General features: G+C 36.5%; 2 protein-coding genes and 1 long non-coding RNA gene across 5 annotated transcripts; 1 reads left to right on the top strand and 2 right to left on the bottom strand.

Moving 5' to 3' along the window:
- The first annotated feature begins 1,922 nt into the window (after positions 1 to 1,922).
- On the top strand, positions 1,923 to 3,071 carry LOC107909790 (uncharacterized). The gene is made up of 2 exons (XR_001687356.2): positions 1,923 to 2,190; positions 2,718 to 3,071. It is a non-coding gene; the product is annotated as an uncharacterized lncRNA (long non-coding RNA).
- On the bottom strand, positions 2,439 to 10,171 carry LOC107909789 (protein ENHANCED DISEASE RESISTANCE 4). The gene is made up of 5 exons (XM_016837442.2): positions 9,192 to 10,171; positions 6,304 to 8,563; positions 6,104 to 6,164; positions 5,768 to 5,991; positions 2,439 to 5,094 (listed from the first exon to the last, which is right to left on the bottom strand). Exons 1-5 carry the CDS (start codon positions 9,304 to 9,306, stop codon positions 5,040 to 5,042), a joined length of 2,715 nt encoding a protein of 904 aa, XP_016692931.2. The 5' UTR covers positions 9,307 to 10,171; the 3' UTR covers positions 2,439 to 5,039.
- Positions 10,172 to 13,627: 3,456 nt separating this feature from the next.
- LOC107909787 (jasmonoyl--L-amino acid synthetase JAR4) lies at positions 13,628 to 23,137 on the bottom strand. Of its 3 annotated transcripts, none has more exons than XM_041080983.1 (5): positions 22,876 to 23,137; positions 16,523 to 16,823; positions 16,348 to 16,449; positions 15,312 to 16,135; positions 13,628 to 14,133 (listed from the first exon to the last, which is right to left on the bottom strand). In XM_041080983.1, exons 2-5 carry the CDS (start codon positions 16,813 to 16,815, stop codon positions 14,111 to 14,113), a joined length of 1,242 nt encoding a protein of 413 aa, XP_040936917.1. In that variant the 5' UTR covers positions 16,816 to 16,823; positions 22,876 to 23,137; the 3' UTR covers positions 13,628 to 14,110. The 3 variants fall into 3 exon arrangements, with proteins under 3 accessions (XP_040936917.1, XP_016692928.2, XP_040936916.1); XM_016837439.2 differs by having other exon boundaries at positions 13,628 to 14,215; positions 22,876 to 23,134; XM_041080982.1 differs by having other exon boundaries at positions 13,628 to 14,215; positions 22,972 to 23,126.

Genomic DNA, 23,137 nt, shown 5'->3' with positions numbered 1-23,137 from the left:
CACGGGCAGAGACATGGGCGTGTGTCTTAGCCGTGTGTGGCATACGACCAGGTGACACGGCCGTATGTCCCCTGTATCTTTTAGGAATACAAGTCAGTATGCTTACACGGCCTAGCACATGGACATGTAACTCGGCCGTGTGAACCAAATTAGAGAGTTACACGAGTATGGATACGGGCTGAGACACGACCATGTGTCCCTATTTTGAATGCCCACACGGTCAGAGACACGAGTGTGTCTCTTGGCCGTGTAAATCACACGGCCGTGTGACCCCTGTAGTGTTCAAAATTTTAAATATTTTAAATATATATTTTTTTAGTTTTCAATTTAGTCCCAACTTGTTTCTAATATGTATTTCGGGTATTGAGAGCTCATTTAAGGGAAAATATATATGATTTTGATTGGTTTTATTATGAGTATTGATATATAATGAAACGTTTGCAATTTCTCTCTAATTGATCTGTAAACCTCGATAATGCTATGTAACCCTGTTCCGACGATGGATACGGGTTAAGAGTGTTACACAATTGATTGCAAAAAAAACAATGGTTTAATTGCTTTTTTTAAAAAGTTTGAATTTTTTTTTACCTTTTAAGCCTAAAAAGAATAAAAAAAAACTTATAAATATTATAAACATATAAAGATATAAAAAAATTAAAATTAATAAAAGAATTTAAAATTCTATAAAAAGGTATAAAAATTCTTTAAAAATCATAACAAATTATTGAAAATTATAAAATTTATTAAAATTAATATAAAATTATATAAATTATTTTTACAAAATCATAAAACATATCTGGACTGAATCAACCGGTCGAACCAGTTAGACCAAAATCGGCGTAGTTACCATTTTGAGGAAAGTCATTAGATTGGTTAACTTGGGGCCAAGTGGTTGAACCAATTTATTTTTATTTTTTGATTTTTTTAATATTTTATTTAAATAAATTGGACGTACCAATCGAATTGACAAACCAGTGACCTGATCGTTTCAACCATCAGTTCGGTTCTAAAAATCTTAGCCAAAATATTTCATACTGACATATGCTAATAGTAGGATAACAAAAAATTATAAAATTAATAAAAATGAATTCAAAATTAAGTGTTTTTGGTATAGTTAGACTGGTAGTCGAGTCGGTCAAGCTACCAATTTGCTAGTTCGACCGATTAGTCTAGTTTAATTAAACAAATTATTAAAAAAATAAAAAAATCAGTTCAACCGCCCCACTCTCAGGTCAGCCAATCTAAATGCTTTTCTCTATACTTGTACCCCTGTCGATTTCAATCTAATCGATCCGAGCGACTAATCTAGCCTAGTTCAAGTTTTTATGATTTTTTGTAATTTTTATAATTTTGTATAAATGTAATATTTTTAATGATATTTATGTTTTTTATAAGTTTATAAGAACTTTTATACTTTTTTATAAACATTTAAATATTTTAATTGATTTTTATATATTTTTTAATTTATTAGATTTATTATTTTTATAATATTTATAAGTTTATATTAATTTTAATAATTATTTAAATATTTTAATTTTAAATTATTTTTATAATTTTTCTGATTTTTATATATATTTTTCTGATTTTTTAATATTTTTATGGGAAAAATATTAAATTAAATCAAAAGCTGCCATTTGTAACCTTATGATTGGTCCGTTAGTTTTTTTAACAATTAACATGGTCAATAACGAAAACTGTTAACGAAAGAGATTAATTTGATTTTTTTATTAACACCATGAGTTTAATTGAGTGCGAATTTAATACAGAGTTTTTCGTATTTTCTTTAAGGACCTTTTTGTCGTGTAAGCCTTAAACTTTTAATAGAAAATATAGAATTGGGCCTATTATTGGAAACCACAATGGAAGGGCCTCTAAATTAAGGGCCAGAGTTGAGCTCAAGTCAACCAATAGGTTAAAGAAAAAAAACTCAAGAAAATAAAGCCATTGTTTGGGCCAATCGGGCACTGCCCCAACTTGCCTGCTCTCTTTCTTTAAATGCTGCCGAGGTGCTTTTCTACTCTACTGAATCATTGCAATTTTGGAGATCTGACGAAAAAGAAAGGCGGAAACTTATCGAAGTAGCCGAAATAAAAGATGATTCACCGGAAATGGAGTTTGCTAACAGGCCCAGTTGTCATCCTGGGCGGCGTTGTGGGAGCTACCGTCGTCGCTCACTTTCTCTTTGTTGACGTAATTTCTTTTGCCCTTTCCCTTTTGGTTTTAAACCTAGTTGCACTTATAAATCTTAGATTAGGAATAATTTTTTTTTGTTTTGGGGAATTTTCATTGATTTCGCCAAACGTAAAGTTTCAAATTTTAATGAACTGAAAGGAGGGCCAGTTTTCTGAATATTGTGTTAGTTTACTCTTTTTTTTTTTTTGAATCGAGATAGATGGAACATCTCCAATTTAAGGAACACGAAGATTTAAATGATTGTTTTTATGTTAGTTTATTTTGTATTTGGACTTTGAACTATAGTTGAATTGCACGAAACTTTAAAATGAAGAGAGTGCAATGTGATAAAGAGAATCAAAACATGGAATTCCATTGGAAATTGAAAAGGGTCATGATTAATGTGCATATGATGTGTTTCACTTTCTCCTCATTGTTTTTGTCAAGGTATTGTCGTGTGGATTATGTTGAAATTGTAATTCCGAATTCATTTATGGGGGTGTTGCTCTGCCTTAACATCTTTCCGTAACTTCGAATATTCACAGGATCCATATCTTAAACCAAAGAAGAATACTGATTCACCACCACAAACCAAGTAGAAAGAAGCCGACCGTCGCTGTTGGCATTTACAGCAAAGAAATGCCTAGGTGCTGTTTGAAACATGAGTTGTTTGTTGAATAATATCAAATCTGTTTTTTTTTGTAATTTGGGTTAGCTTCTGTTTTCTCTTTTTGAAATAACAACTCAACTACAAAGTTCTTGAACACTTGCATTGAATCTCGGAACATTGCTTAAAGTTGCACCAGACAGACTACTTTGCAACTAGACTATGATAAAGCAGGTTCCACCTATTGGTTTCGTATTTCCTTCCTTTTATAGGTGTTATTGTTTTGATTGTATATATATCTTGCATTTTCTTTTTAAATAATTTGGGAAGGGGTGGAAACATTAGGGATTGAATTGAACCCGAGCTTTTATGTTGCACAATACAAAGTATTTTGGCATAGGTCAAGAGCTTGTTGGCCATTGTGTTTTAGTTAGACGCCTTAATTTGTGCATTTTATCTTTGAATGATAATCAAATTGTTGCATGCTTGCAGCATTCAAGGCTGAATGCGACTGTGTTTTGGACTTGAAAACAGTTTGGAATTGGTAGATGATATTGATAAATCCTTAGATAAGATAAAACTGATTGGCATATTGATAATACCTTGTCGATTCTATTGTGTATAGGTGTAATCAGAATTGGTTTTATTTTCTTTTGAGATGCATATGGGTTAGGTTAAATTCTGATATTAGTCCCTGTACTTTGTGAAAGTGGTAGATATAGTCCAAGTATTTTTATTTGATCTATTTTAGTTTTTGTACTTTTTAAAATTTGAAATTTTAGTTTTGGCCCAAACAGTAGGAGCTAAACTCGTTTGGTAAAAATCAATTACTAGCCTTGTACTATACCTACAGTTATAGTTTGAATCCATTTTATTCAATTGGCTCATTCTAGATCTTTATACTTTTCAAATTCTAAAGTTCCGGTCATAATACATATGATAATCAATAATTTATTAATTGAATTTTTAGTTAGTATTATGTGGAAATAATAAATTGACATGACATTACACATGATAATATGTTTGGAACATCTGATTTTGAAAATAACAAAATTTAAGAATTATAGTTTAGTGAGTTTGAAGATAACAAAATTTAACAATTATAGTTTAGTGAGGATTGAAACTTCAAATTTTGAGAAAGGATCAAATAAAAGTAAGAGGATTAAATCTACAATTTCTGCCAAGTACAGGAACTAATAGAGAATTAACCTATAGGTTATGGTAGAGATGAAGCAGCTCACCTTTGGTGTACAAGTGATCCACCTTTGGGCTCTCAGATGTCCTGGATGCCATTTTTCAGATTTTCCCTTTCATTCCCATCTCACGAGGGAAGAAAAATCTCGTTCGTTCTAACTGAATGATACATTATCGAAGAAGTATACAGCCCCCTGAAAGTCCATAGAAAATGGTTAAATTTATTGATCTCTTCCTGTATTTACCATCTCCGTTGATAAAACATGCCCTCTGGTGAATGTTTAACATGTTCGAATGCCTATAAGAAAATGTAAGAGAAGGATCAACACACTCGGAAGAACATGCGCGTGAATGTTCGGGCATTAGATTGAATGTCCCAAGGAACAGCGAACGGCACTTCTTTCGCCCATCCTTGATTCAAATTACAGGAAAGATGCCACTTTTTGGACCGCATAGGAGTGGATTGTGGAAGTGGGAATGAAGATGGGCCCTATTCCTGGGATTAGGCAGGCTTCTTAGTCACTTTATCAGTTTCGAGCTCCTTCAACAGTGACTTCACTTGCCAACCTAGTAATGAGTTGGACACCATCATTTTGCTGCATTCAGATCGTCTAAGAACAATTTGACAATGTTCCACAACTCCATCCTAGTTATTGAAGTTCATATCTTGAATCGCCAGAGTCTAGTAGCAATTTCATTTCATTTTCTGGTTTTTGAACTTCCATTGTTGATAACTAGGAAAGACGAAATCCATCTCTCATTCCGTAAAACAAAAATGGAGGGATCAAACCAAATTTACATAAATCCCATTTACAAATTGCAGCATAGAGAAAGCAGTAACTTTAAACTGTGTACTATTATCACCACCAGTGAAAATATCTAATAAAATCAGAAACTTTATCACTATTTTATCAATGGCTTAAGAAACAATCCAACACCAACCCATCTAGCTACAGAAACATCATTCGGATTTCAGACCTTCCAAGTTCCAACCAATACAGCCAAGATGCTTATTTCGGCACTTGGTTTAGAAAAAATCAATAATTCTGTGATCATTACAAATGCATTATGCAGCTGCTCTTGGAACTTTCATGCCAAAACCACGCTTCGCTTTCTCAACTCTGATCATTAACAAACAAAAATGCTTCAGGATGATACCTTACAAAGAAACCCCATTTTGAGATGCAAAAAATTTAATAGCAATACATGAGTTCAAAAGTTATAATGGACACACAATGAAGCAATGGGGAAAAAAAATCAATCTTTACCAAAAAAGAGAGCTTTCAAACATCCTACACAATGGCCCAATGCCGGAATGACGTACTAACACTTGGTACTCATAACAACTCATAACATGCAGGAATGTACTATTCTAACAATAATTAAAGGAAGGAAATTAGAAAAGAAAGTTATAACCATCGACCACCATCAAAGCACAGAAACTACATTTACAAACCATCTATGTAAGCCCTTTTGTACGTGTCTCATGTAATAAACCCCATTATCCCTATTTCTTTCCATTGTACGATCTTAGTGCCATGTCTTTGCCATTATTTTAAGATCTAGTTTGCCTTGAGGCTTATTCCGAGATCCAACAGTTATAAAGAACAAGAGACGTGTTAGCATTACGGCTACATAGGATTAATGCATAAAACAGTCATGAGAATATCAATACTTATTAGCTGCAACGGATGAATTGAATGAAAGCAGTCTACTTTTTAACTGGTTATGGCAACATTTAGCTATCTACATGTATAAGCATGTAGGAGGGGAAAAGAATAAAGACAGACTCACGTTGGCGCAAGTTTCCCAAGGCTATCGAGCTCTTCACCAGTGTCCTCATCCAGAACTCTGCCCGATATCTCAATGATATAAGATCTATCTCTGTCAGGTGGAAGCCCTCTATTAGCAAGCAAATCTAAATCTTTCTGATGGAGCTCTCTCCCGTTTACAAAAACACCAGTGGTTCCACCAGCACAGTTCTCTGGCATTGGATGGTTAAATTCTTCGATAAAAGGCTGCATTGAAAATCAGTTATTTAATATGTATATATATACACAAATTACTAAAACCAAGAAACAACAAAATGCTTAACAGTCAGTATCTAGGTTAAAAATTATATAATCTTACAGGAATTATGCCAAGACAAGGTCCGCCGAGAACACCCCAGAATCCAGCTCGGAAATCATACCTGATTTAGTCATATGCAACACAAGAATGTCAATTATTGGAATACACTAGAAATTACATGCCAGTCTATCACGATAGACATACAAAGAAACTGGTAAAACTCATAGCACAGATCGGAGAGAAAACCAATGGATGCTTACCAATACTGTCCAGGAAGAACCGGTCCAGCTATCTTTTCAGCTTTTTTAACCACACGTTCAGGAATAGGATGTCCGTTAACTGAAATGTTACTTTTCCCACGTTCCTCTGTTTGATTAAATCTTGAGAAATCCTTAAAACTCTTCTTGATAATATTTGTAAAAAATGATTCACCTCCTTTTGCCATTTTCGGTTGATCATCTTCCCTAGTTACATCCCCTGAATCTTGAGAAATCCCAGTATTAGCGTACTCATTGAATGACACCTCCATCTCAGTAGGTAATGCCTCTTTTAAAGAATTTTGTCGTTTGATACCCTTGTTTGACACAACTTTCTCTTGATCGGAGCGACTACTACGATTTCCCTTCCCGAATCGATTGGCTGCATGATTGCTAGAAGAATAATCAAAGTGCTCTTGAAGAGGTGAGCCTGCAGGTGGGGAAGACAAAGTGGATTTGGCTGGCTGCTGAACAGAACTCACTTCCTGTCTTGAAGCAGTTAAAACATCCGGACTGTTTTCATCCTCGGAGGTGCTTGGAGATGAAGAATGAAAGCTTTGCATTTCCTGAGGTCTGACTGAATTCAAAGCCTGGCCAGTTGACGATGCAACAGGTTCTCTATCCATTGACTGAAAATCATAACCTGAATGATCATAATCATCAGAGGAGAAGTTAGTGGCAATTCGGTTGACACGGCCTTCATTACAGTTATCATCAACATCTACAGAAATTCCCTTTGATTCTGCATGATTAAGAAGAACAAGCTTCTTGTCCATGACAGTAAAGTTTATCACAGTTGAACAGGCTCCACACCGCAATTTATGTTCATTTTTCACCATGAGCTGCACTTTCCGGGGCACTCGTAGCAATTCAAAGCAATTATAACACGTTACAAATGGAGCACCACCAGCTATAGGACGAATATGGCGCCCACCACCAGCTAGCACTACTCTCTGGGGACGGTAATGAACAAAACCACCCATGTCTGAGTTAATATCATTCTGCCATCTAGCATGAGCATTCAATGGGGGCATTGTGGTCCTAGAACTATGGAAATGTGAACCAAAAGACCCAGGGTTGTCAATATGGTAAAATGGGTTGCTAGGCACATCAGGGAACCTTTTATTGCCAAATGAACTGGGTGGAATAGGCGCTGGAACTCGCCGATGTTTCTCATAACAATGAAAGCAAGAACAAGAAGCCTGGTGCAACACTGAACTTTGTGGATATGGCATAAATGGATCATGATTACTTTCAATGTACTGTCCAGAAAAGTATGGATGACGTGGCTGTTGATATTCTCCAGGGAACTGGTGCGGAGCTCTTCCAAGCATTTTGGATCCAAAAGGATCTCCATATGCAGGGATATGATTTGGATTACGCATTGGAGGATACAACCCATGCTGAGTCACATCATGTTCAACGGGATAAGCAAATTGTTCTGGAAAAAAACCAAAGTAAGAAGGTCCTGCTTCCGCACCATGCTTATCAGGTCCATAGAAAGGCATTGAGGGCTTCTGCACTCCAGAAGAACTATTTGGAAACCAGCTATCAGTACCACCATAAGACTCTGGAGGAACTACCCTCCTATCAAGCGGAGCCTTCTCTTTTGGTTTATCAGCCACATCACAAGACTGACTAAGTTGCTCCTTTAGCTCATCTAGCTTCCTTAGAAGCACAGCTCGATCTTGGTCAAGGTGAATTCTACTAGAACCATCCAGGTCAGTTTGATTCTGCAACGATTCACGATAACCATAAGAAGAATCCAAATTAAGGTTTGATGGGCCTTCATCTGGGTGTTTTGAGGTAGAAAATCGCACACCTTCAACGACAACTCTTGGAATTCTCTGAAATTGCTCCATCTCTTCTTGTTTCCCAGCCTGCCAATCAGACATCTGTCCCAGTCTTTGTGATCCACCAGTATATACAAAATTGGAATCCAAATCCTCCTGTTCTCTTCCAATAGAATTCACTATATCATCCTTGTTCCTGCTAATATCATTTGGGTTCTCAAGAGACCATTTATCACCAGCAACCTTTGATTCACTCCTACTTCTATCACTGCACTCAACATCATTATTCTCTGGATCCCTTTGATCACACGTCAAAAACCCAGCACTTGATTTAACATCTGCATCAGAGGCATCACTTGAGTCTACTATTCCCTTCTCGGAGGAAGTTTGGGATTTGGTAGAAACTCTGCCAAGACTGTCTTCTTTCGACTTGTCCAAGAAAGTATCTGCTTCATGATTCCTAAGTTTAGCTGTTAAGCAAATAACATTACACTATTAAAACAAGAAAAAACTACAAATTTCATGGAAGATCAACACTAAAAAGTTCAGAAAACAACAAGAAACCGAAATCAAAGCCTTAAATGGTTTTATTATTTTGATCTCAACAAAAATACTCCATAGAATATACTTTTATGACCATATCAGATTCTGACTATTGAAAAGAGGAGGCTGAAGCGCACTCGATTCTTTTATTGCCTTAGAAAAATGGCAAGCTTACTCATCAATCGGATTGAGGGCATTATAGAACCAATAAAATGAAAAGAACAAAAAAAAAGAAGAAGCAAAACCCCAATAAAATGAAAACCAAGCAATACCCAACTTCGAGTTTTCACAGAATGCACCATGCCCATTGTTGGTAAATACAAAACAACTATCATTAGCATTCTAATAAGATTCCAGAGTCATAAACAGCACACATGATCCACACCTCAACTATACCTTACCTTTCAATTTAACCAATGGGTTCAAGTTTGAACATTTACAGGAAGCTTATTAACATGGATCCAGGATCCAGGATCCAAAATCGATTTTCTGTCTCGTCTTCACCAACCAAACAAACAACTAGGAAAAAAGAAAGAGAGGAGAAAGCAACGGTACCTCGAAGAACAGCACCGCAGCCACCACACTGGTAAACCGAATAATCAGCAAGCTCTGGGAGAAGGTTTTCACACTTTGGACACCGAACCAACCTCACTTTGGTTGACTCGGCCATCTTTTGAATCGTTCAAAGCCTTATGTGCCAAAACAATGCAATACTTCTCTAAAACTTATTTTAAAGAGCTTGAGAATCTCTTGCAACAACTATCATCATCAAACACATTCAATTTAAGGAAAAAAACAACAACTCTTTTTAGCTAAGTTTGGTAATAGGAAATAAGAGAAAACCAAGAGCGGAAGGGAATTGATAAGCTGAATTAAGGTTCTATTTGTTTTGTTTTTAAGCAAGTTTCTCTTGGATTTCTTAGCGACCAAACAGGGAAAGGAAAGTTTGGGGAAGAGAGGTTAAGACAATACAATGAAGGATCCCAGAATTTGTGAGAAACACTCTGAAATTTGCTGTTGAAAGAGAATAGTTAAGTGTGCTCTGAAGCAACCTGAGTTTGTACTCTGCTCAATTTTTGTTCCACTTTGGGTACCGAGAAAGAGAAGAAAAAATACAAGAACTAGAAAAAGACAGAGAGACCCCGAAACCGAGTGTACCCTGGACCGTTTCCCAATGGGTGCAGGTAAAGAAAAAAAAAAGCCATCGAAAAGCCATCGTTTTCTACTTACATACTATTGGCTATTGCAACAAGTACAACCCCTTCAAACATCAACAGCTTCTGGGTCTGGCCTCCACTATGGAATCTCCTCCTTTTTTTCACTTAGTCTTTTTTTCTTAATTTTCTTAATTATTTTTATTATTTTACTGTGTTTAGAACTTTATTCGATCCAATATATTGCTTTTTTTTGGGACCTTAGTGTTGTGACGGGTGAGAGAGAGACAGAGAGAGAGCAAAGCAGAGATTTGGAGGTTGTGAAAAGAAGTGAAAGGCCCCCCCTCTGTTTATATTTGCAAACTTCTCTTCCATTTCTGAGTTCTGACCACCCACATCTTTAAACTTTAATCACTCACTCTGTTTTTTTCTTTCTTTTTATAAATTTATATTTTTTACATTTTGGAAAGTGAATGTATATATGTTTATGTGCCCCACAGCTCACCTAACATGGGATTAGGTCCCACTCTTGCTTATTATTTTACCAATTTTTGTCACATACACGTTGCATGGGTTTTCTCATTACAACACAATCATGGACCAATTTTCAGACCAGTTTTCTAGACCTCCCTGGGATTACATCTAATTTTGTTACTAAAGAATGACTGGTGATGGGTTTCAGGATTCAGATTGGGAATGGGAGAAATATAGGTGCTCGATGATGAAGGGAGATGAAACGTGCATCGAGGAATGAGATAGGGATGGTGAGGTTATTAACTTCTAAATTAGGTTACATTTAAGTCAATCAATAATGAATTGCAAGTGTGATGTTTTAAAATAGTCACCATCCATGCCTACCCCAGCAAGCAAAATAAAATTTAATGAAGAAAACACCTTGAGACTCTGTTCCCCTTTCCTTGTATTCCCTGTATTCTTAAGATTAAAATAATAAGGGTGAAATGTGAAGTTATTTATAAGATAAGCCTGGGAATTTAATTTCAGTAGTTCTCTTCTCGGAATTCCATTGGAACTTGATGATGAAAGCAACCCATCGAAGTGCTGCTGGTGTGGCATTGATCTCACCATTAATGACGCCTTTCTCACTCGCTTTGACTTCACCCTCCCAATGCAGACAATGAGCAAACGAACAACCACTGTCCCTTTATTAATTGTAGTAATAGTAGATAGAAAGAAGAAACCACCCCCCCCCAAAAAAAAAAAAATCAAACATTTGCATATATTTGAGGATGTTGATTTTTATCCAATATTTACTACGCCTACTTGCTTCTAGGTTAAACTTTTGGTTGAAACTTCAACGCTTTGCTTGATTTGATTACTTTCCCACAGGAAAATGATGCAAGTCCAGTCCTCATATTGCATCTAAAATTATTTGGATATTCAAATGGTAAGTGGGAGACTTGAAATTTACTATATGAAGTTTGAAGAAAAGTTGATGGTCAAAAGGGGTTGCTTAATGGTAATAGAATTAGTATTATACAAATTAGTTTGTGGATGAAGACTTCTATTAAGTGTGGGTCATGAAACATAAATAAAACAAAGGGTGAGATTCCCTATATATATAAGTTGGCTTAAATAAAGAGTGTCCCCATAGCTGGCTGTAGATTCTTTCAAGGACTAATTGACTAAATGGGCATGTTCTATTTGGAAGGGAATAAGGGAATGCCAAAAAATGGTCCCAAAAGCTATTCAACTCTTCAAATAGTTGAGTCCCCTATAACTGAATTTCCTGGTCGTTGTTCACCCTTTTAACTAAAAACTTGTAAACTAGTGCTACATCGAATGGCCCAGACCAGGCAATGGGAGGCCCATGCTCAGGAGCTTTAAGGCAACGAAAGACCTAATTTGGAAGCAACTGAAACTGATTAGTGCTATGCATATTAACTCCCAAGACTTGGGTTTTTATGCACATGGCTGGCCTAAAAAACCAGCCTGTTAAATCATTCTCTGACCCAAATCAGGTCTTTTGGGGAAGAATTGTGCTGCATCAGAACCAACTTTGCTTGGTTAATTAACACCAAGAATTAAGAAAAGCAGCATCGATGAACAATAAACATAATTGCCTTTGAATCAATTACATTGTTTTGTATGCTACTTGTTGCAAAGGCAACTGAATCCTGATCTTAACTTTATAGCCTTATCCCTCCTTTGTCCAAACCTTCTTTCCTTCCAACACTTGCTCTCATGAAGTTCACGCGAGCTGCTCCTTAGAGAAGATGATTCCTTGGCTATGGATTTGCTTGTGGGATCTGCAATGCTAACTGGCGTGAAATCAGTGGGATGAGAAATTCCGGTCATTGGCCTCTTCGAACCATCTCAATAAGGCAGTTCTATTAGATGCGGGTCGATCACATGACTGAGTGATACCAAATCATACGAATCATATAAACGGCTGCCACAATCCCACGTAGCAAATGTTGATGAATCTTCATTTTTCCCTTTGGTTTTTATCTTCTTCATTTGAGTTTAAATAAAATTTCTGGGGGATTGTCATATTGGTTTATACATAAATGATTACACGCAGTCATTATAATATTCAACAAATTTGAGATTCGAATCCCAAGCCATCACCTTATTCCCAATCAACTACCCATGAAAAAGAAAAGATAAAAAATAAGGGAAATACTCATAAAAAACTGGGTTTAAACGTAAGCAATTAGAATTACAGCATACCATGTAAAGCAGAATTTGCACTTAAATTAGCAGTAACATGGGATTTCTTCAACCAGGCTATTCCACAATTATTGTTGGGATTTTATCATTTTCTTATTTGGTTTTGAAGTAACAGTTCAAATCCCTTTTTATGGTAGCTACATCGTCATATCACAACAATATATATGGAAAAAAAATGCAAAATAAAAACAACATAAAGTTTTTATATTTTTAATTTTTGTGGTATTCTTATTCACCACCAGCAATGTTCTATTTTCTCCAATTAATAGCTATGTAGTTTTCCATGTCCAGTTTACATTTGGATGAACGTAGGTAGCACCAGCAGCAGAAAAAGAGAAACAGATATGAACCAGAACAGTGAAGAACAACACGCTAGAAAAATATATTAATTTAATACATCAACATGTTAACATATCATATATAATGTCATAAAAGTTTATCAATATTTTTGGTTTAAGACCCTCAATATTGGATTCTAATTAAATTTGAAATTGAATCATGAGAAGTGAAGATGACTAAATAATTTACAAAACTACCCGATAAAATTTTCAGTTTATAAAAAAGTAACCCACCACCACCGATCATACACTTCAAAAATATTAAAAAAAAAATAAAGTTTAACAAAGTGATCAAACACCCGAATAAAGAAAAGAGACCATTGAAAAATGAGCTAAAAGTCACTCGTTAACCACCCCACTTAAAGATGAACAAAATCATAAATGATAGGAAAGAAGCTTTGCCGAAGTACGAAAGTTAGAAAAGTGACCTGAATTGACAAATGATAACAAGATCCAACTAATTTTAGACTATTATTCAAGATTTGGATATAAAGAACCAGTGATATTAAACATTTTGCTTTAAGAAAAAAAAGCTAAGATTGTTGTTGGTCCACCAAATTTAAATAAAAGCTTAAATTTCCTGGTTGGTCCTACTTCATCATGTCCATTAAAAACAAGGGGTTTCAAGCAAATATCTTGAGCTAAAATAAGATTTGTTTAAAAAGGAAGAAAGCTAGTTATGGTGATGGATAAAAGGGGCATATCAACCACCGAACCTTAGAATTCAACTATGGGGGGCCTTGTATGACAAGTCCCACAAAAATTAAATTATCTTGCATTTAACGTAGTAAGAAGATGAGCTAGATGATTAAGCGAATAAACACCCTTCAACAGAAATGGCGAGGAAATTTTACATTTTAGAAAGCAGTACTAAAATAGTTTTTGGTAACATTGTCACACAAGATTTGCAATATTTTATTGTTTGCCGGTCCTACACATCGCGGTGTTTTGAACTGACTAAGAGCAGCTCCTAATCCTAAGTAATGATCAAGAATCTTCTGGAAAGTTCCCCTCCGAACAACTCGGAGCTCGAGGGGACCAATGGCATCAACCTTTCGTGAACTAACATAGCCTCCATCCACGAAAGATCTATCCAAACAATTGCAGCATTCTGTTAGGACCTCATCGCTTACTTCCCCACTAATTTCCCAAAATATCACATAATGACCTGGGTCAGTAGATACGTCCACATTACTAGAGAAATCAATCACTTCCAGCTTTTCCTTGGCAATTAACTTGGCGGCTTCTTCCACGGCAAGTTGTAAATCTTGCTCGGTGCTCTTGTCGATGTTTATGGCGAGCATGACATTTCTCCTGCAAACAAATTTCAGTTCCGGGGTTGAGTTATGGAAGCCCATAACCTTGACCACATCCCCTAGCTTATATCTGTATAAACCTGGGGTTTGCAGATAAAATGAAATTAAGGAATTGGACTTCTTTTAAAAACTAGGAACTAAATAGATGTGAATGCATACTACAATGTTTCAAAGGAAAAGGACAACCAAAAAATTACACTAAACTTTTATATGACTACACAAAAACCTATGCAAAGACATTAAAAGCATCCATCTTCTCCTTGTTGGCCATAATGCTTTTTATTATTAAAACAATGAATAAAAAATACACAGAAAACTGACCAAAATATCCATCCAATCCTTTTCACAGTACATCATTATTTTGTTAACTAATGTCATCCTTAATATCATAAAAACTTTTAACATAGTTAAAACCATTAACCTCCTCTATCTAGTTTGAGATGACAAATAATTAGATAGCCATGAATGACTTACTTATGTACTTGAACGATTTTAGGGGAAAACCAAGAGATAAAAGGTGTACTAAGAAAAACTTCACTAGCAAAACTACTAAGGCCCAGACAAGAAGGCATGTAAATATGATAAAGAATGAATGATAACAAAGTAAAAGTAAAGAGGATACCAGATACCATCTTACTTTAAAATTTTGATAGAAATAATTATATAAATAAAGAAACATATGAAGATATGATGGATCAGAGATGTCTCTCTTATTTATGAGTTTTGTCTCTGCATCTAAGAAACAGAAGTTGCCAAATTCTTAATACTAAAGTTACTAGTTTGAAGCAACGAGAAATATCGCATAGCACACATAGTTCTTAAAAATAGAACTATTTCCTAATTGAGAAAAGTAACAACAAAAAAACATTTGTATGTACAGAAAGATATACCAAAAAGCCAAATAAATTAAGCCTTTAACTGTTTGATACAACTACTTCAGAATATATGGACAAGGTATGACTGTCTTAACCGACAAGATCTAAAATGTCTGAATCAAAGAAATTTATTCAGAACAATGCAAGCAGTTAAGAAAACAAAAATTGTAGGAAAGAGAAGAATTGCACGAGAAATAACCTGTCCTCTATAGCTCCAAAATGACTATACACACATAAACTAATGGTAGGAATTGCAAAAAAAAAAAAAAATTTGAATCATAAGGTGAAAATTTTGAGGTACCTCCAAAGTTCGTGATGATAACCTCATATTCTTCACCAACCCTAACTTCAGTAAGATCCACTGGCTTTGGCTCCATGGAAAGGAAAGAAACATTGCCGTTGTCTTGCATATGCTCCTCAACATTCTCTTTCAGAGGAATGACCTCAAAATACCCAATATTAGGAAGCACAGCATAAGTAGCTGACTCAGGAGGTAGACTTGGATTGATATTAGCCCCAATCCATCCCTCAGAAGAACCGTAATCAGCACTTATAAGAGGTACATCCGCAGCATAATGCCTTAACTTTTTCAGATAAGGCTCCATGCACCCAGTCATGATCCCATAAATGTATTTAACATTAGGGAACAGCTCTGGTATTAATCCATACCAATTACTTAATCCTGAACATTTCTTCTCAATCAAATCAGCCAATTCAGGATTTGGCTTCAGCAATTTGGCCATAGCAGATCGGACAGAAGGAAATGTGATCCGACTTGTGAGGACCCCTTCTCTTATATCATCACAAAGCTCTTCCCAAACTTGTTCGAAAGTTCGAAATGCAAGAACAATGCTATATGCAAAAGTAGAGGAAACCAACCGAATTTCCTCATGAAAAATCAGCCCGCATAAAAGATGGCAGTACAAAGATTGGTGAAAATCAGGACCAAATATCACCTCATCAGGGCTACAGCACTCAGATTGCATTGCTTTCATCGCTTTTCTGAACTGCGAATTGCGAAAGACATTGCTGGTTGCAGTTCCAGCAAACAAACCCCCTTTGGTTTTAATCTGCTTGCTACTGTAAATGAACTGCAAAGCCCTCCCATTCTCAATAGGAAATTCTCTGTATACCAAAAAATACAAACAGATTAACAACAGCTCAAAAAAAAAAAGAGTGGTGGACATAACACATGTATTTCAAAGCTGGTTAATATCCACTGTATCATAAAAATTTAGAGTAAAGGTGTGGATAGAAAGAAAATTGTTATTGGTCATTAAAGACTTTAAAGGGGAGAAGGGTAAAAAAAACTAGAGCCAGTATATTCAATTAATTACTTGTTTCTAAAAGCAAAAGAAGTACGGAATATCTGCAAAGTAGTTTCCATCAATTCGTCATTAAAAGGCACAAATTTGGGCTTTCCTTGAGTAGTGCCAGAGCTGCGAATTTCAATAAAAGGCTGTCAGTCTTGGAAATCAAATGATAGCAAACAAACTAAAAGGTTGAAAATACCTGATAGAAATGGTTGTTATTGGTTTTCCGGTGAGAATCGGGGAAAAAACACCATCAGCAACTCTTTGAATACAAGGCTCCAAGTCCTTGTGAGTGACGAGAGGAACACAAGCTTTGAAGCTTTCAGGGTCAGTTCTGCCATTGAGGCCCAGATTTTGCAAATACTCAGCGCATCCATTTTCTTCCAAAATCATCTTTAAAGTTTCTCTTTGAACATTCTCAGCATCTTTGGTTATTACTTCGAAATCTCTTATTACCTTTTCAACATCCAGAATTTCCTTCTTTTCCAACATCGTTGAAACTATGACCAAAAATAAGATAAGGCAATGAAATGATCACCAAACTGTTGTTCCAATAGGGTCGGAAGCGTGTAAATTATTGTACTAAAAAATCACACAAAGTTCAATTCCCAGGGAAGAGAGGTGGATCACATGGATCTCTTAAATACCAAGTCTTTCCTTAGTCAGAATATCCCTTCTATAGTAATTTACTAGCACAATTAAATACTACTATTATACCCTCAAATATTGAAAGAAAAATAGGACAAGAAAGAACACAAGAGTTTTAACGAGGTTCGGTAAATTATACCTACGTCCTCGGGCACTAACACCAGATGATAACTTTACTATCTCCAAAGTATTACAAACAAATAGAATTCCTTAAGAATTCTCAAATGGGAGAAGAGAGAAAACTAAGAGAGAAAGATTGGTTGGGATGAATTGAAATGAGAAATGAGAAAGCCTATTTATAGTTGAGGTTTAAGGACCAAACAATAAATAGCCCATTATCTCAAAGACCAAAAAAAAATTATCCCATGCCACTTTTTCAAAGTCAACTTTAGGGTGCTAAACTTGCACCACTTTGTATTGTTTGCCATTAATGTTGTCTCCCATTAATGTTAACAATCTCCACCTTGAAGATTTGATTAGGATAATCACATCTTCACACACTTCCTTTAACTCCCCAAATTCGATAAAGCTATCTTTTGTAGTGCCTACAAATGCACTCTCGAGCGCCATACACCTGAAGGTGCTCAAATTCTCAGGATGTTAATCAAGTTCAAACAATGATTAAACTTGATTGTTGTTACCACCTTGGTCATCATATCTGCGAGATTATCTGCTGTCGGAATCTTCTGAAGTAGAATTTTTCCTTTTTCAAAGACTTCCCGCACAAAGTGATATCTTACGTCGATATGCTTGGTTCTTGAATGATAGACTTGATTTTTCGCTAAATGAATAGCGCTCTGACTGTCACAATATAAACTTATGTGACTTTGAACAACTCCTAAGTCTTTCAACAATCCATTAAGCCAAATAGCCTCCTTAACAGCTTCTGTAACTGCCATATATTCTGCCTCTGTAGTAGACACAGCTACTGTAGACTGTAAGGTAGACTTCCAACTCACTGGGGCTTTCGCAAGAGTAAACAGATACCCCGTAGTTGAACGACGTTTATCTAAATCACCAGCAAAGTCGGAATCAACATATCCAACTACAAACTGACCAAGTGCTTCATCCTGTTCAAAAATTAAACCAACATCTACGGTTTTTCGAAGATACCGTAGAATCCATTTCACAACTTGCCAATGTCCTTTTCCAGGATCATGCATATACCTGCTCACAACTCCAACAGCTTGTGAAATGTCAGGCCTCGTACACACCATCGCATACATCAAACTCCCAACTGCATTAGCATATGGGACTTTCGCCATATATTCTCTTTCTTCTTCAGTTTTCGGAGATAATTGAGCACTAAGTTTCAAATGAGAAGCAAGTGGGGTACTTACATGTTTTGTGTTTTCATTTACACCAAAACATTGTAATACCTTTTTCAGATATTGCTTCTGATTCAAACAAAGCTTGCCTCTCTGTCTATCTCTACTTATCTCCATGCCGAGAATCTTCTTGGCCTCACCTAGATCTTTCATCTCGAACTCTTGATTCAACTGAGCCTTCAGCTTATCTATCTCATTTTGGCTCTTCGAAGCGATTAACATATCATCAACATACAAGAGTAGATAAATGAAAGATCCGTCATGCAGCTTCTGCAAATACACACAATTGTCATATTTGCTTCTTGTGTACTTCTGCCTTCTCATAAAGCTATCAAATCGCTTGTACCACTGCCTCGGGGATTGCTTCAATCCATATAGCGATTTGTTAAGCTTACAAACCCAATTTCTACCACCAGCATCTGTGTATCCTTCTGGCTGAGTCATATAGATCTCCTCTTCTAACTCACCATGCAAGAAAGCCGTCTTAACATCAAGTTGAGCTAGCTCCAAATTCAACTGTGCTACCAAGGCCAACAAAATTCTAATGGAGGAATGCTTCACAACAGGGGAAAATACATCATTGTAGTCAATTCCCTCCTTCTGAGCGTAGCCTTTAGCTACCAATCTTGCCTTGTAGCGAATATCCTTCTTGCTAGGAGATCCATCTTTCTTTGCGAATACCCACTTGCATCCGATTGCCCTTTTACCTTTCGGTAATTGCGCCAACTCCCAAGTATTGTTCTTCAGGAGAGACTGCATTTCTTCATCCATGGCGCTTTTCCATTTATCACTTTCTAAGCTTTGCATTGCTTCTTGATAAGTGATAGGAATATCATCAACAACGGGAAGGGCGTAGGCCACCATATCAGTAAATCAAGCAGGTTTACGAATTTCTCTCCGTGGCCTTGCAACTGCAACTGGTTCTGGTGTACTTAGTGGTTCTTGGGTCAGAACCTCTTCAACCTCTAATTCCTCCATTGTGGCTGGAGAATTAAACTTATTAACTGGGCAAATCCCCATCTGCTCAAACTCCACCTGTTTTGGAGTACACTCCACCTGCTGTGGAGTATTGCTCATCTGAATATCTTTATCTGCTACATTTTTCAATATGGCAGATTCATCAAAGGTAACATCTCTGCTACAGATCATTTTCTTTGTGCTTAAGCACCAAAGACGAAATCCCTTCACTCCAGAAGTGATTCCCATAAAGAGAGCTTTCTTTGCCCTCGGATCTAACTTTGACTCCTTCACATGGTAATATGCAGTGGTTCCAAACACATGTAAGGAATCATAATTTGTAGCCGGTTTTCCAGACCATACCTCCATAGGAGTTTTTCTTTCTAATGCAGATGATGGCAAACGATTAACAAGATGGCCAGCGTATGTCACAGCCTCAGCCCAAAATTACTTGCCCAACCCAGCATTGGACAACATACATCGAACTTTCTCCAGCAATGTTCGATTCATACGCTCTGCCACTCCATTCTGTTGTGGTGTATCCCTAACTGTGAAGTGTCGAACAATACCATACTCTTGGCACACATCGAAGAACGGATCACTTTTATATTCCCCTCCATTGTCCGTCCTAAGCCGCTTGATTTTCTTGCCAGTCTGGTTTTCGATCATAGTTTTCCATTTAAGAAAAACTCCAAGCACTTCATCTTTAGTTTTCATGGTATACACCCAAACTCTTCTGGAAAAGTCATCAACAAAAGTAACAAAGTAGTGTTTTCCTCCCAACGAAGGTGTTTTGGAAGGCCCCCACACATCTGAGTGAATATATTCCAAAATACCTTTTGTATTATGGATAGCAGTGCCGAATTTCACTCTCTTTTGCTTTCCCAGAACACAGTGCTCACAAAATTTTAATTTGCAAGCCTTTGCACCTTTCAACAATCCTTGCTTTGCCAGAATTTGCAAGGATTTTTCACTGCCATGTCCCAACTTCATATGCCACAACTGCATTGAGTCCAAGTCTTTGTTACCGGAAGCTGCAGCGACTGCTCCAATAACTGTACTACCTTGGTAGTAATACAAGTTATTTTTCCTGATGCCCTTCAATATCACAAGTGCGCCAGATGTCACTTTCAAAACCCCATCTCTCATAGTAACAACTGAACCATTGGATTCCAAGGCTCCCAATGAGATGAGATTTTTCTTCAAACTGGGCACGTACCGAACATCAGTCAGAACTCTGGTTGATCCATCTTTATTCTTTAATTGGATTGAACCTATCCCAACAGTTTTACAGGCATTGTCATTGCCCATATAAACAACTCCTCCATTTAGTTCTACTAAATCAGAGAACCACTCCCGGTTAGGGGACATATGATAGGTACAACCCGAATCCAATATCCACTCATCTGAATGGAACGACGATGATGATGCAACCAGTGATAGTTCAGAGTCACTAGTATCATGCTTAGCAACACAAGCATCTACAGCAGCTTTTCCCTTATTCTTCAGCTTTGGACAATTTTTCTTCCAGTGGCCTTTCTCATGACAAAAAGCACATTCATCTTTCCCGAGTCTGGACTTTGACTTTGATCTCCCCTTTTGAGTTTTCTTCCAAGTGTATGAACGACCTCGGACTACTAAAGCTTCTGTATCTCTGATTGAGTTTTTCTGTTTGTCCTTCTTTCTCTGTTCATAGCTGTATAAGGCCGCACAGACTTCGCTCAAAGATATATCACTCCTGCCATGAAGTAGAGTAGTTTCTAGGAACTCAAACTCCTCAGGAAGTGACCCCAACAGCATCAAAGCCAAATCTTCATCTTTGAATGTCTCATCCATATTCAGCAAATCAGTGACTAACTGATTAAATTTGGTGATGTGATCATTCATTGTGGTACTTGGGACGTATGTGAAGCGAAACAGTCTTTTCTTCAAGTGGAGCTTATTTTGACTGTTTTTCTTCAAAAATTTTTCTTCAAGTGCCACCCACAACTTATTTGCAGAAGTCTCCTTTGAAAAAGCATACCTCTGCTCTCGAGAAAGGCATGATCGAATTGTGCCACATGCCAACCGATTGATCGCCTTCCAATCTTTCTCCTGTACATCATCTGGTTTCTCTTCATCAATGGCAATGTCTAGACCCTGCTGAAAAAGGGCATCTAGAACCTCACTTTGCCACATACCAAAATGGCCCGTGCCATCAAAGATCTCCACGGCCAATCTTGCATTTGCAATTGTCGGTCTTGTCCACATGGACGATGTTGAAGCTCCTACACCGACCGTTTTCTCCATAATCTTTCAATATACCTAAGGAAATCTTTTCTGATGTGGAAGATCAGTTCAAACTGCAACCACAGAGCATACTACGATTAACCTTCGGCTCTTGATACCACTTGTTGTTCCAATAGGGTCGGAAGCGTGTAAATTATTGTACTAAAAAATCACACAAAGTTCAATTCCCAGGGAAGAGAGGTGGATCACATGGATCTCTTAAATACCAAGTCTTTCCTTAGTCAGAATATCCCTTCTATAGTAATTTACTAGCACAATTAAATACTACTATTATACCCTCAAATATTGAAAGAAAAATAGGACAAGAAAGAACACAAGAGTTTTAACGAGGTTCGGTAAATTATACCTACGTCCTCGGGCACTAACACCAGATGATAACTTTACTATCTCCAAAGTATTACAAACAAATAGAATTCCTTAAGAATTCTCAAATGGGAGAAGAGAGAAAACTAAGAGAGAAAGATTGGTTGGGATGAATTGAAATGAGAAATGAGAAGGCCTATTTATAGTTGAGGTTTAAGGACCAAACAATAAATAGCCCATTATCTCAAGGACCAAAAAAAAATTATCCCATGCCACTTTTTCAAAGTCAACTTTAGGGTGCTAAACTTGTACCACTTTGTATTGTTTGCCATTAATGTTGTCTCCCATTAATGTTAACACTAACTTCCTGTTGAAGAAAGCATTAAAAAGAAAAGCATATTACAATCAAGTTGTAAAAAAAAAAAAAGGTTTTAAACTAGTTTTTTTTTCCTTTTTATGCAACCAATTACAAGCAAGATGGAGCTTTTATTTGGTATCGGTAAGTGGGAATAAAAAGGAATTAATTCAGGTAAAAGAAAAAAAGGCGGCTACTGAAAGAACAAGGAAAGTCGAAAGGGAGGAGAAGAGAAGGAAAAAAGGAAAATCGCAAAAGCAAATACGTTGTCGAGAGCAAACTTGTATAATCACGAAAAATTAAGACTTTAGTTAATTGAAACTTTTCGAAATAAAAACTTCCATTTTTTTCTGACAAATGGTCATCATACTCAGCCATCAAGAAATTTTCGGCAATTTAAAAACCGCGGGAAACTTTTCAAATCTAAAGACCAAGAAAAATGATAAAATTAATCAAATTTAATTCTAATAAGAAAAACAAAATTAAGGAATGCAAGTTGTATCACAAAATTGAACTTCACATCCCGAACCAAAACTTCAAAGAAATTTACAAAAAATAAAAGAAGAAATGAATAGAATCAACCTTAAAAGACGCGCGTGAACCAAGGAAAGTCAACAACACTAAACAAGGAAAATGGAGATTTTTCAATACAACCTAATTAGGATGGGGTACCTGGATTAATTGCAGCTTAAAGTTCTTTAAAAAAAGAACCCTTTTGTTTTAGTTCCAAGGTAGGGAGAAGAAGAAGAAGAAGAAGAAATCAGTTACCTAAAGAAGCTCAGTCTTTTTAAGTGAGATAGAAAATGAGAGAAGCTGTTTTTGAGTCAGAAGTTTCAAAGCTATCAGATTTTTATAGGCAGAGAAAAGGGATAAAGGTTGGGCCAAGGACGTTACCATTTCCCCCACCTCCCCCTTTTTCCACTAATATCAACCC

This window comes from Gossypium hirsutum, chromosome A11 (assembly GCF_007990345.1).
Source record: "Gossypium hirsutum isolate 1008001.06 chromosome A11, Gossypium_hirsutum_v2.1, whole genome shotgun sequence".
Lineage (NCBI taxonomy): Eukaryota > Viridiplantae > Streptophyta > Magnoliopsida > Malvales > Malvaceae > Gossypium > Gossypium hirsutum.
This window is presented reverse-complemented; position numbering and strand designations above follow the sequence as displayed.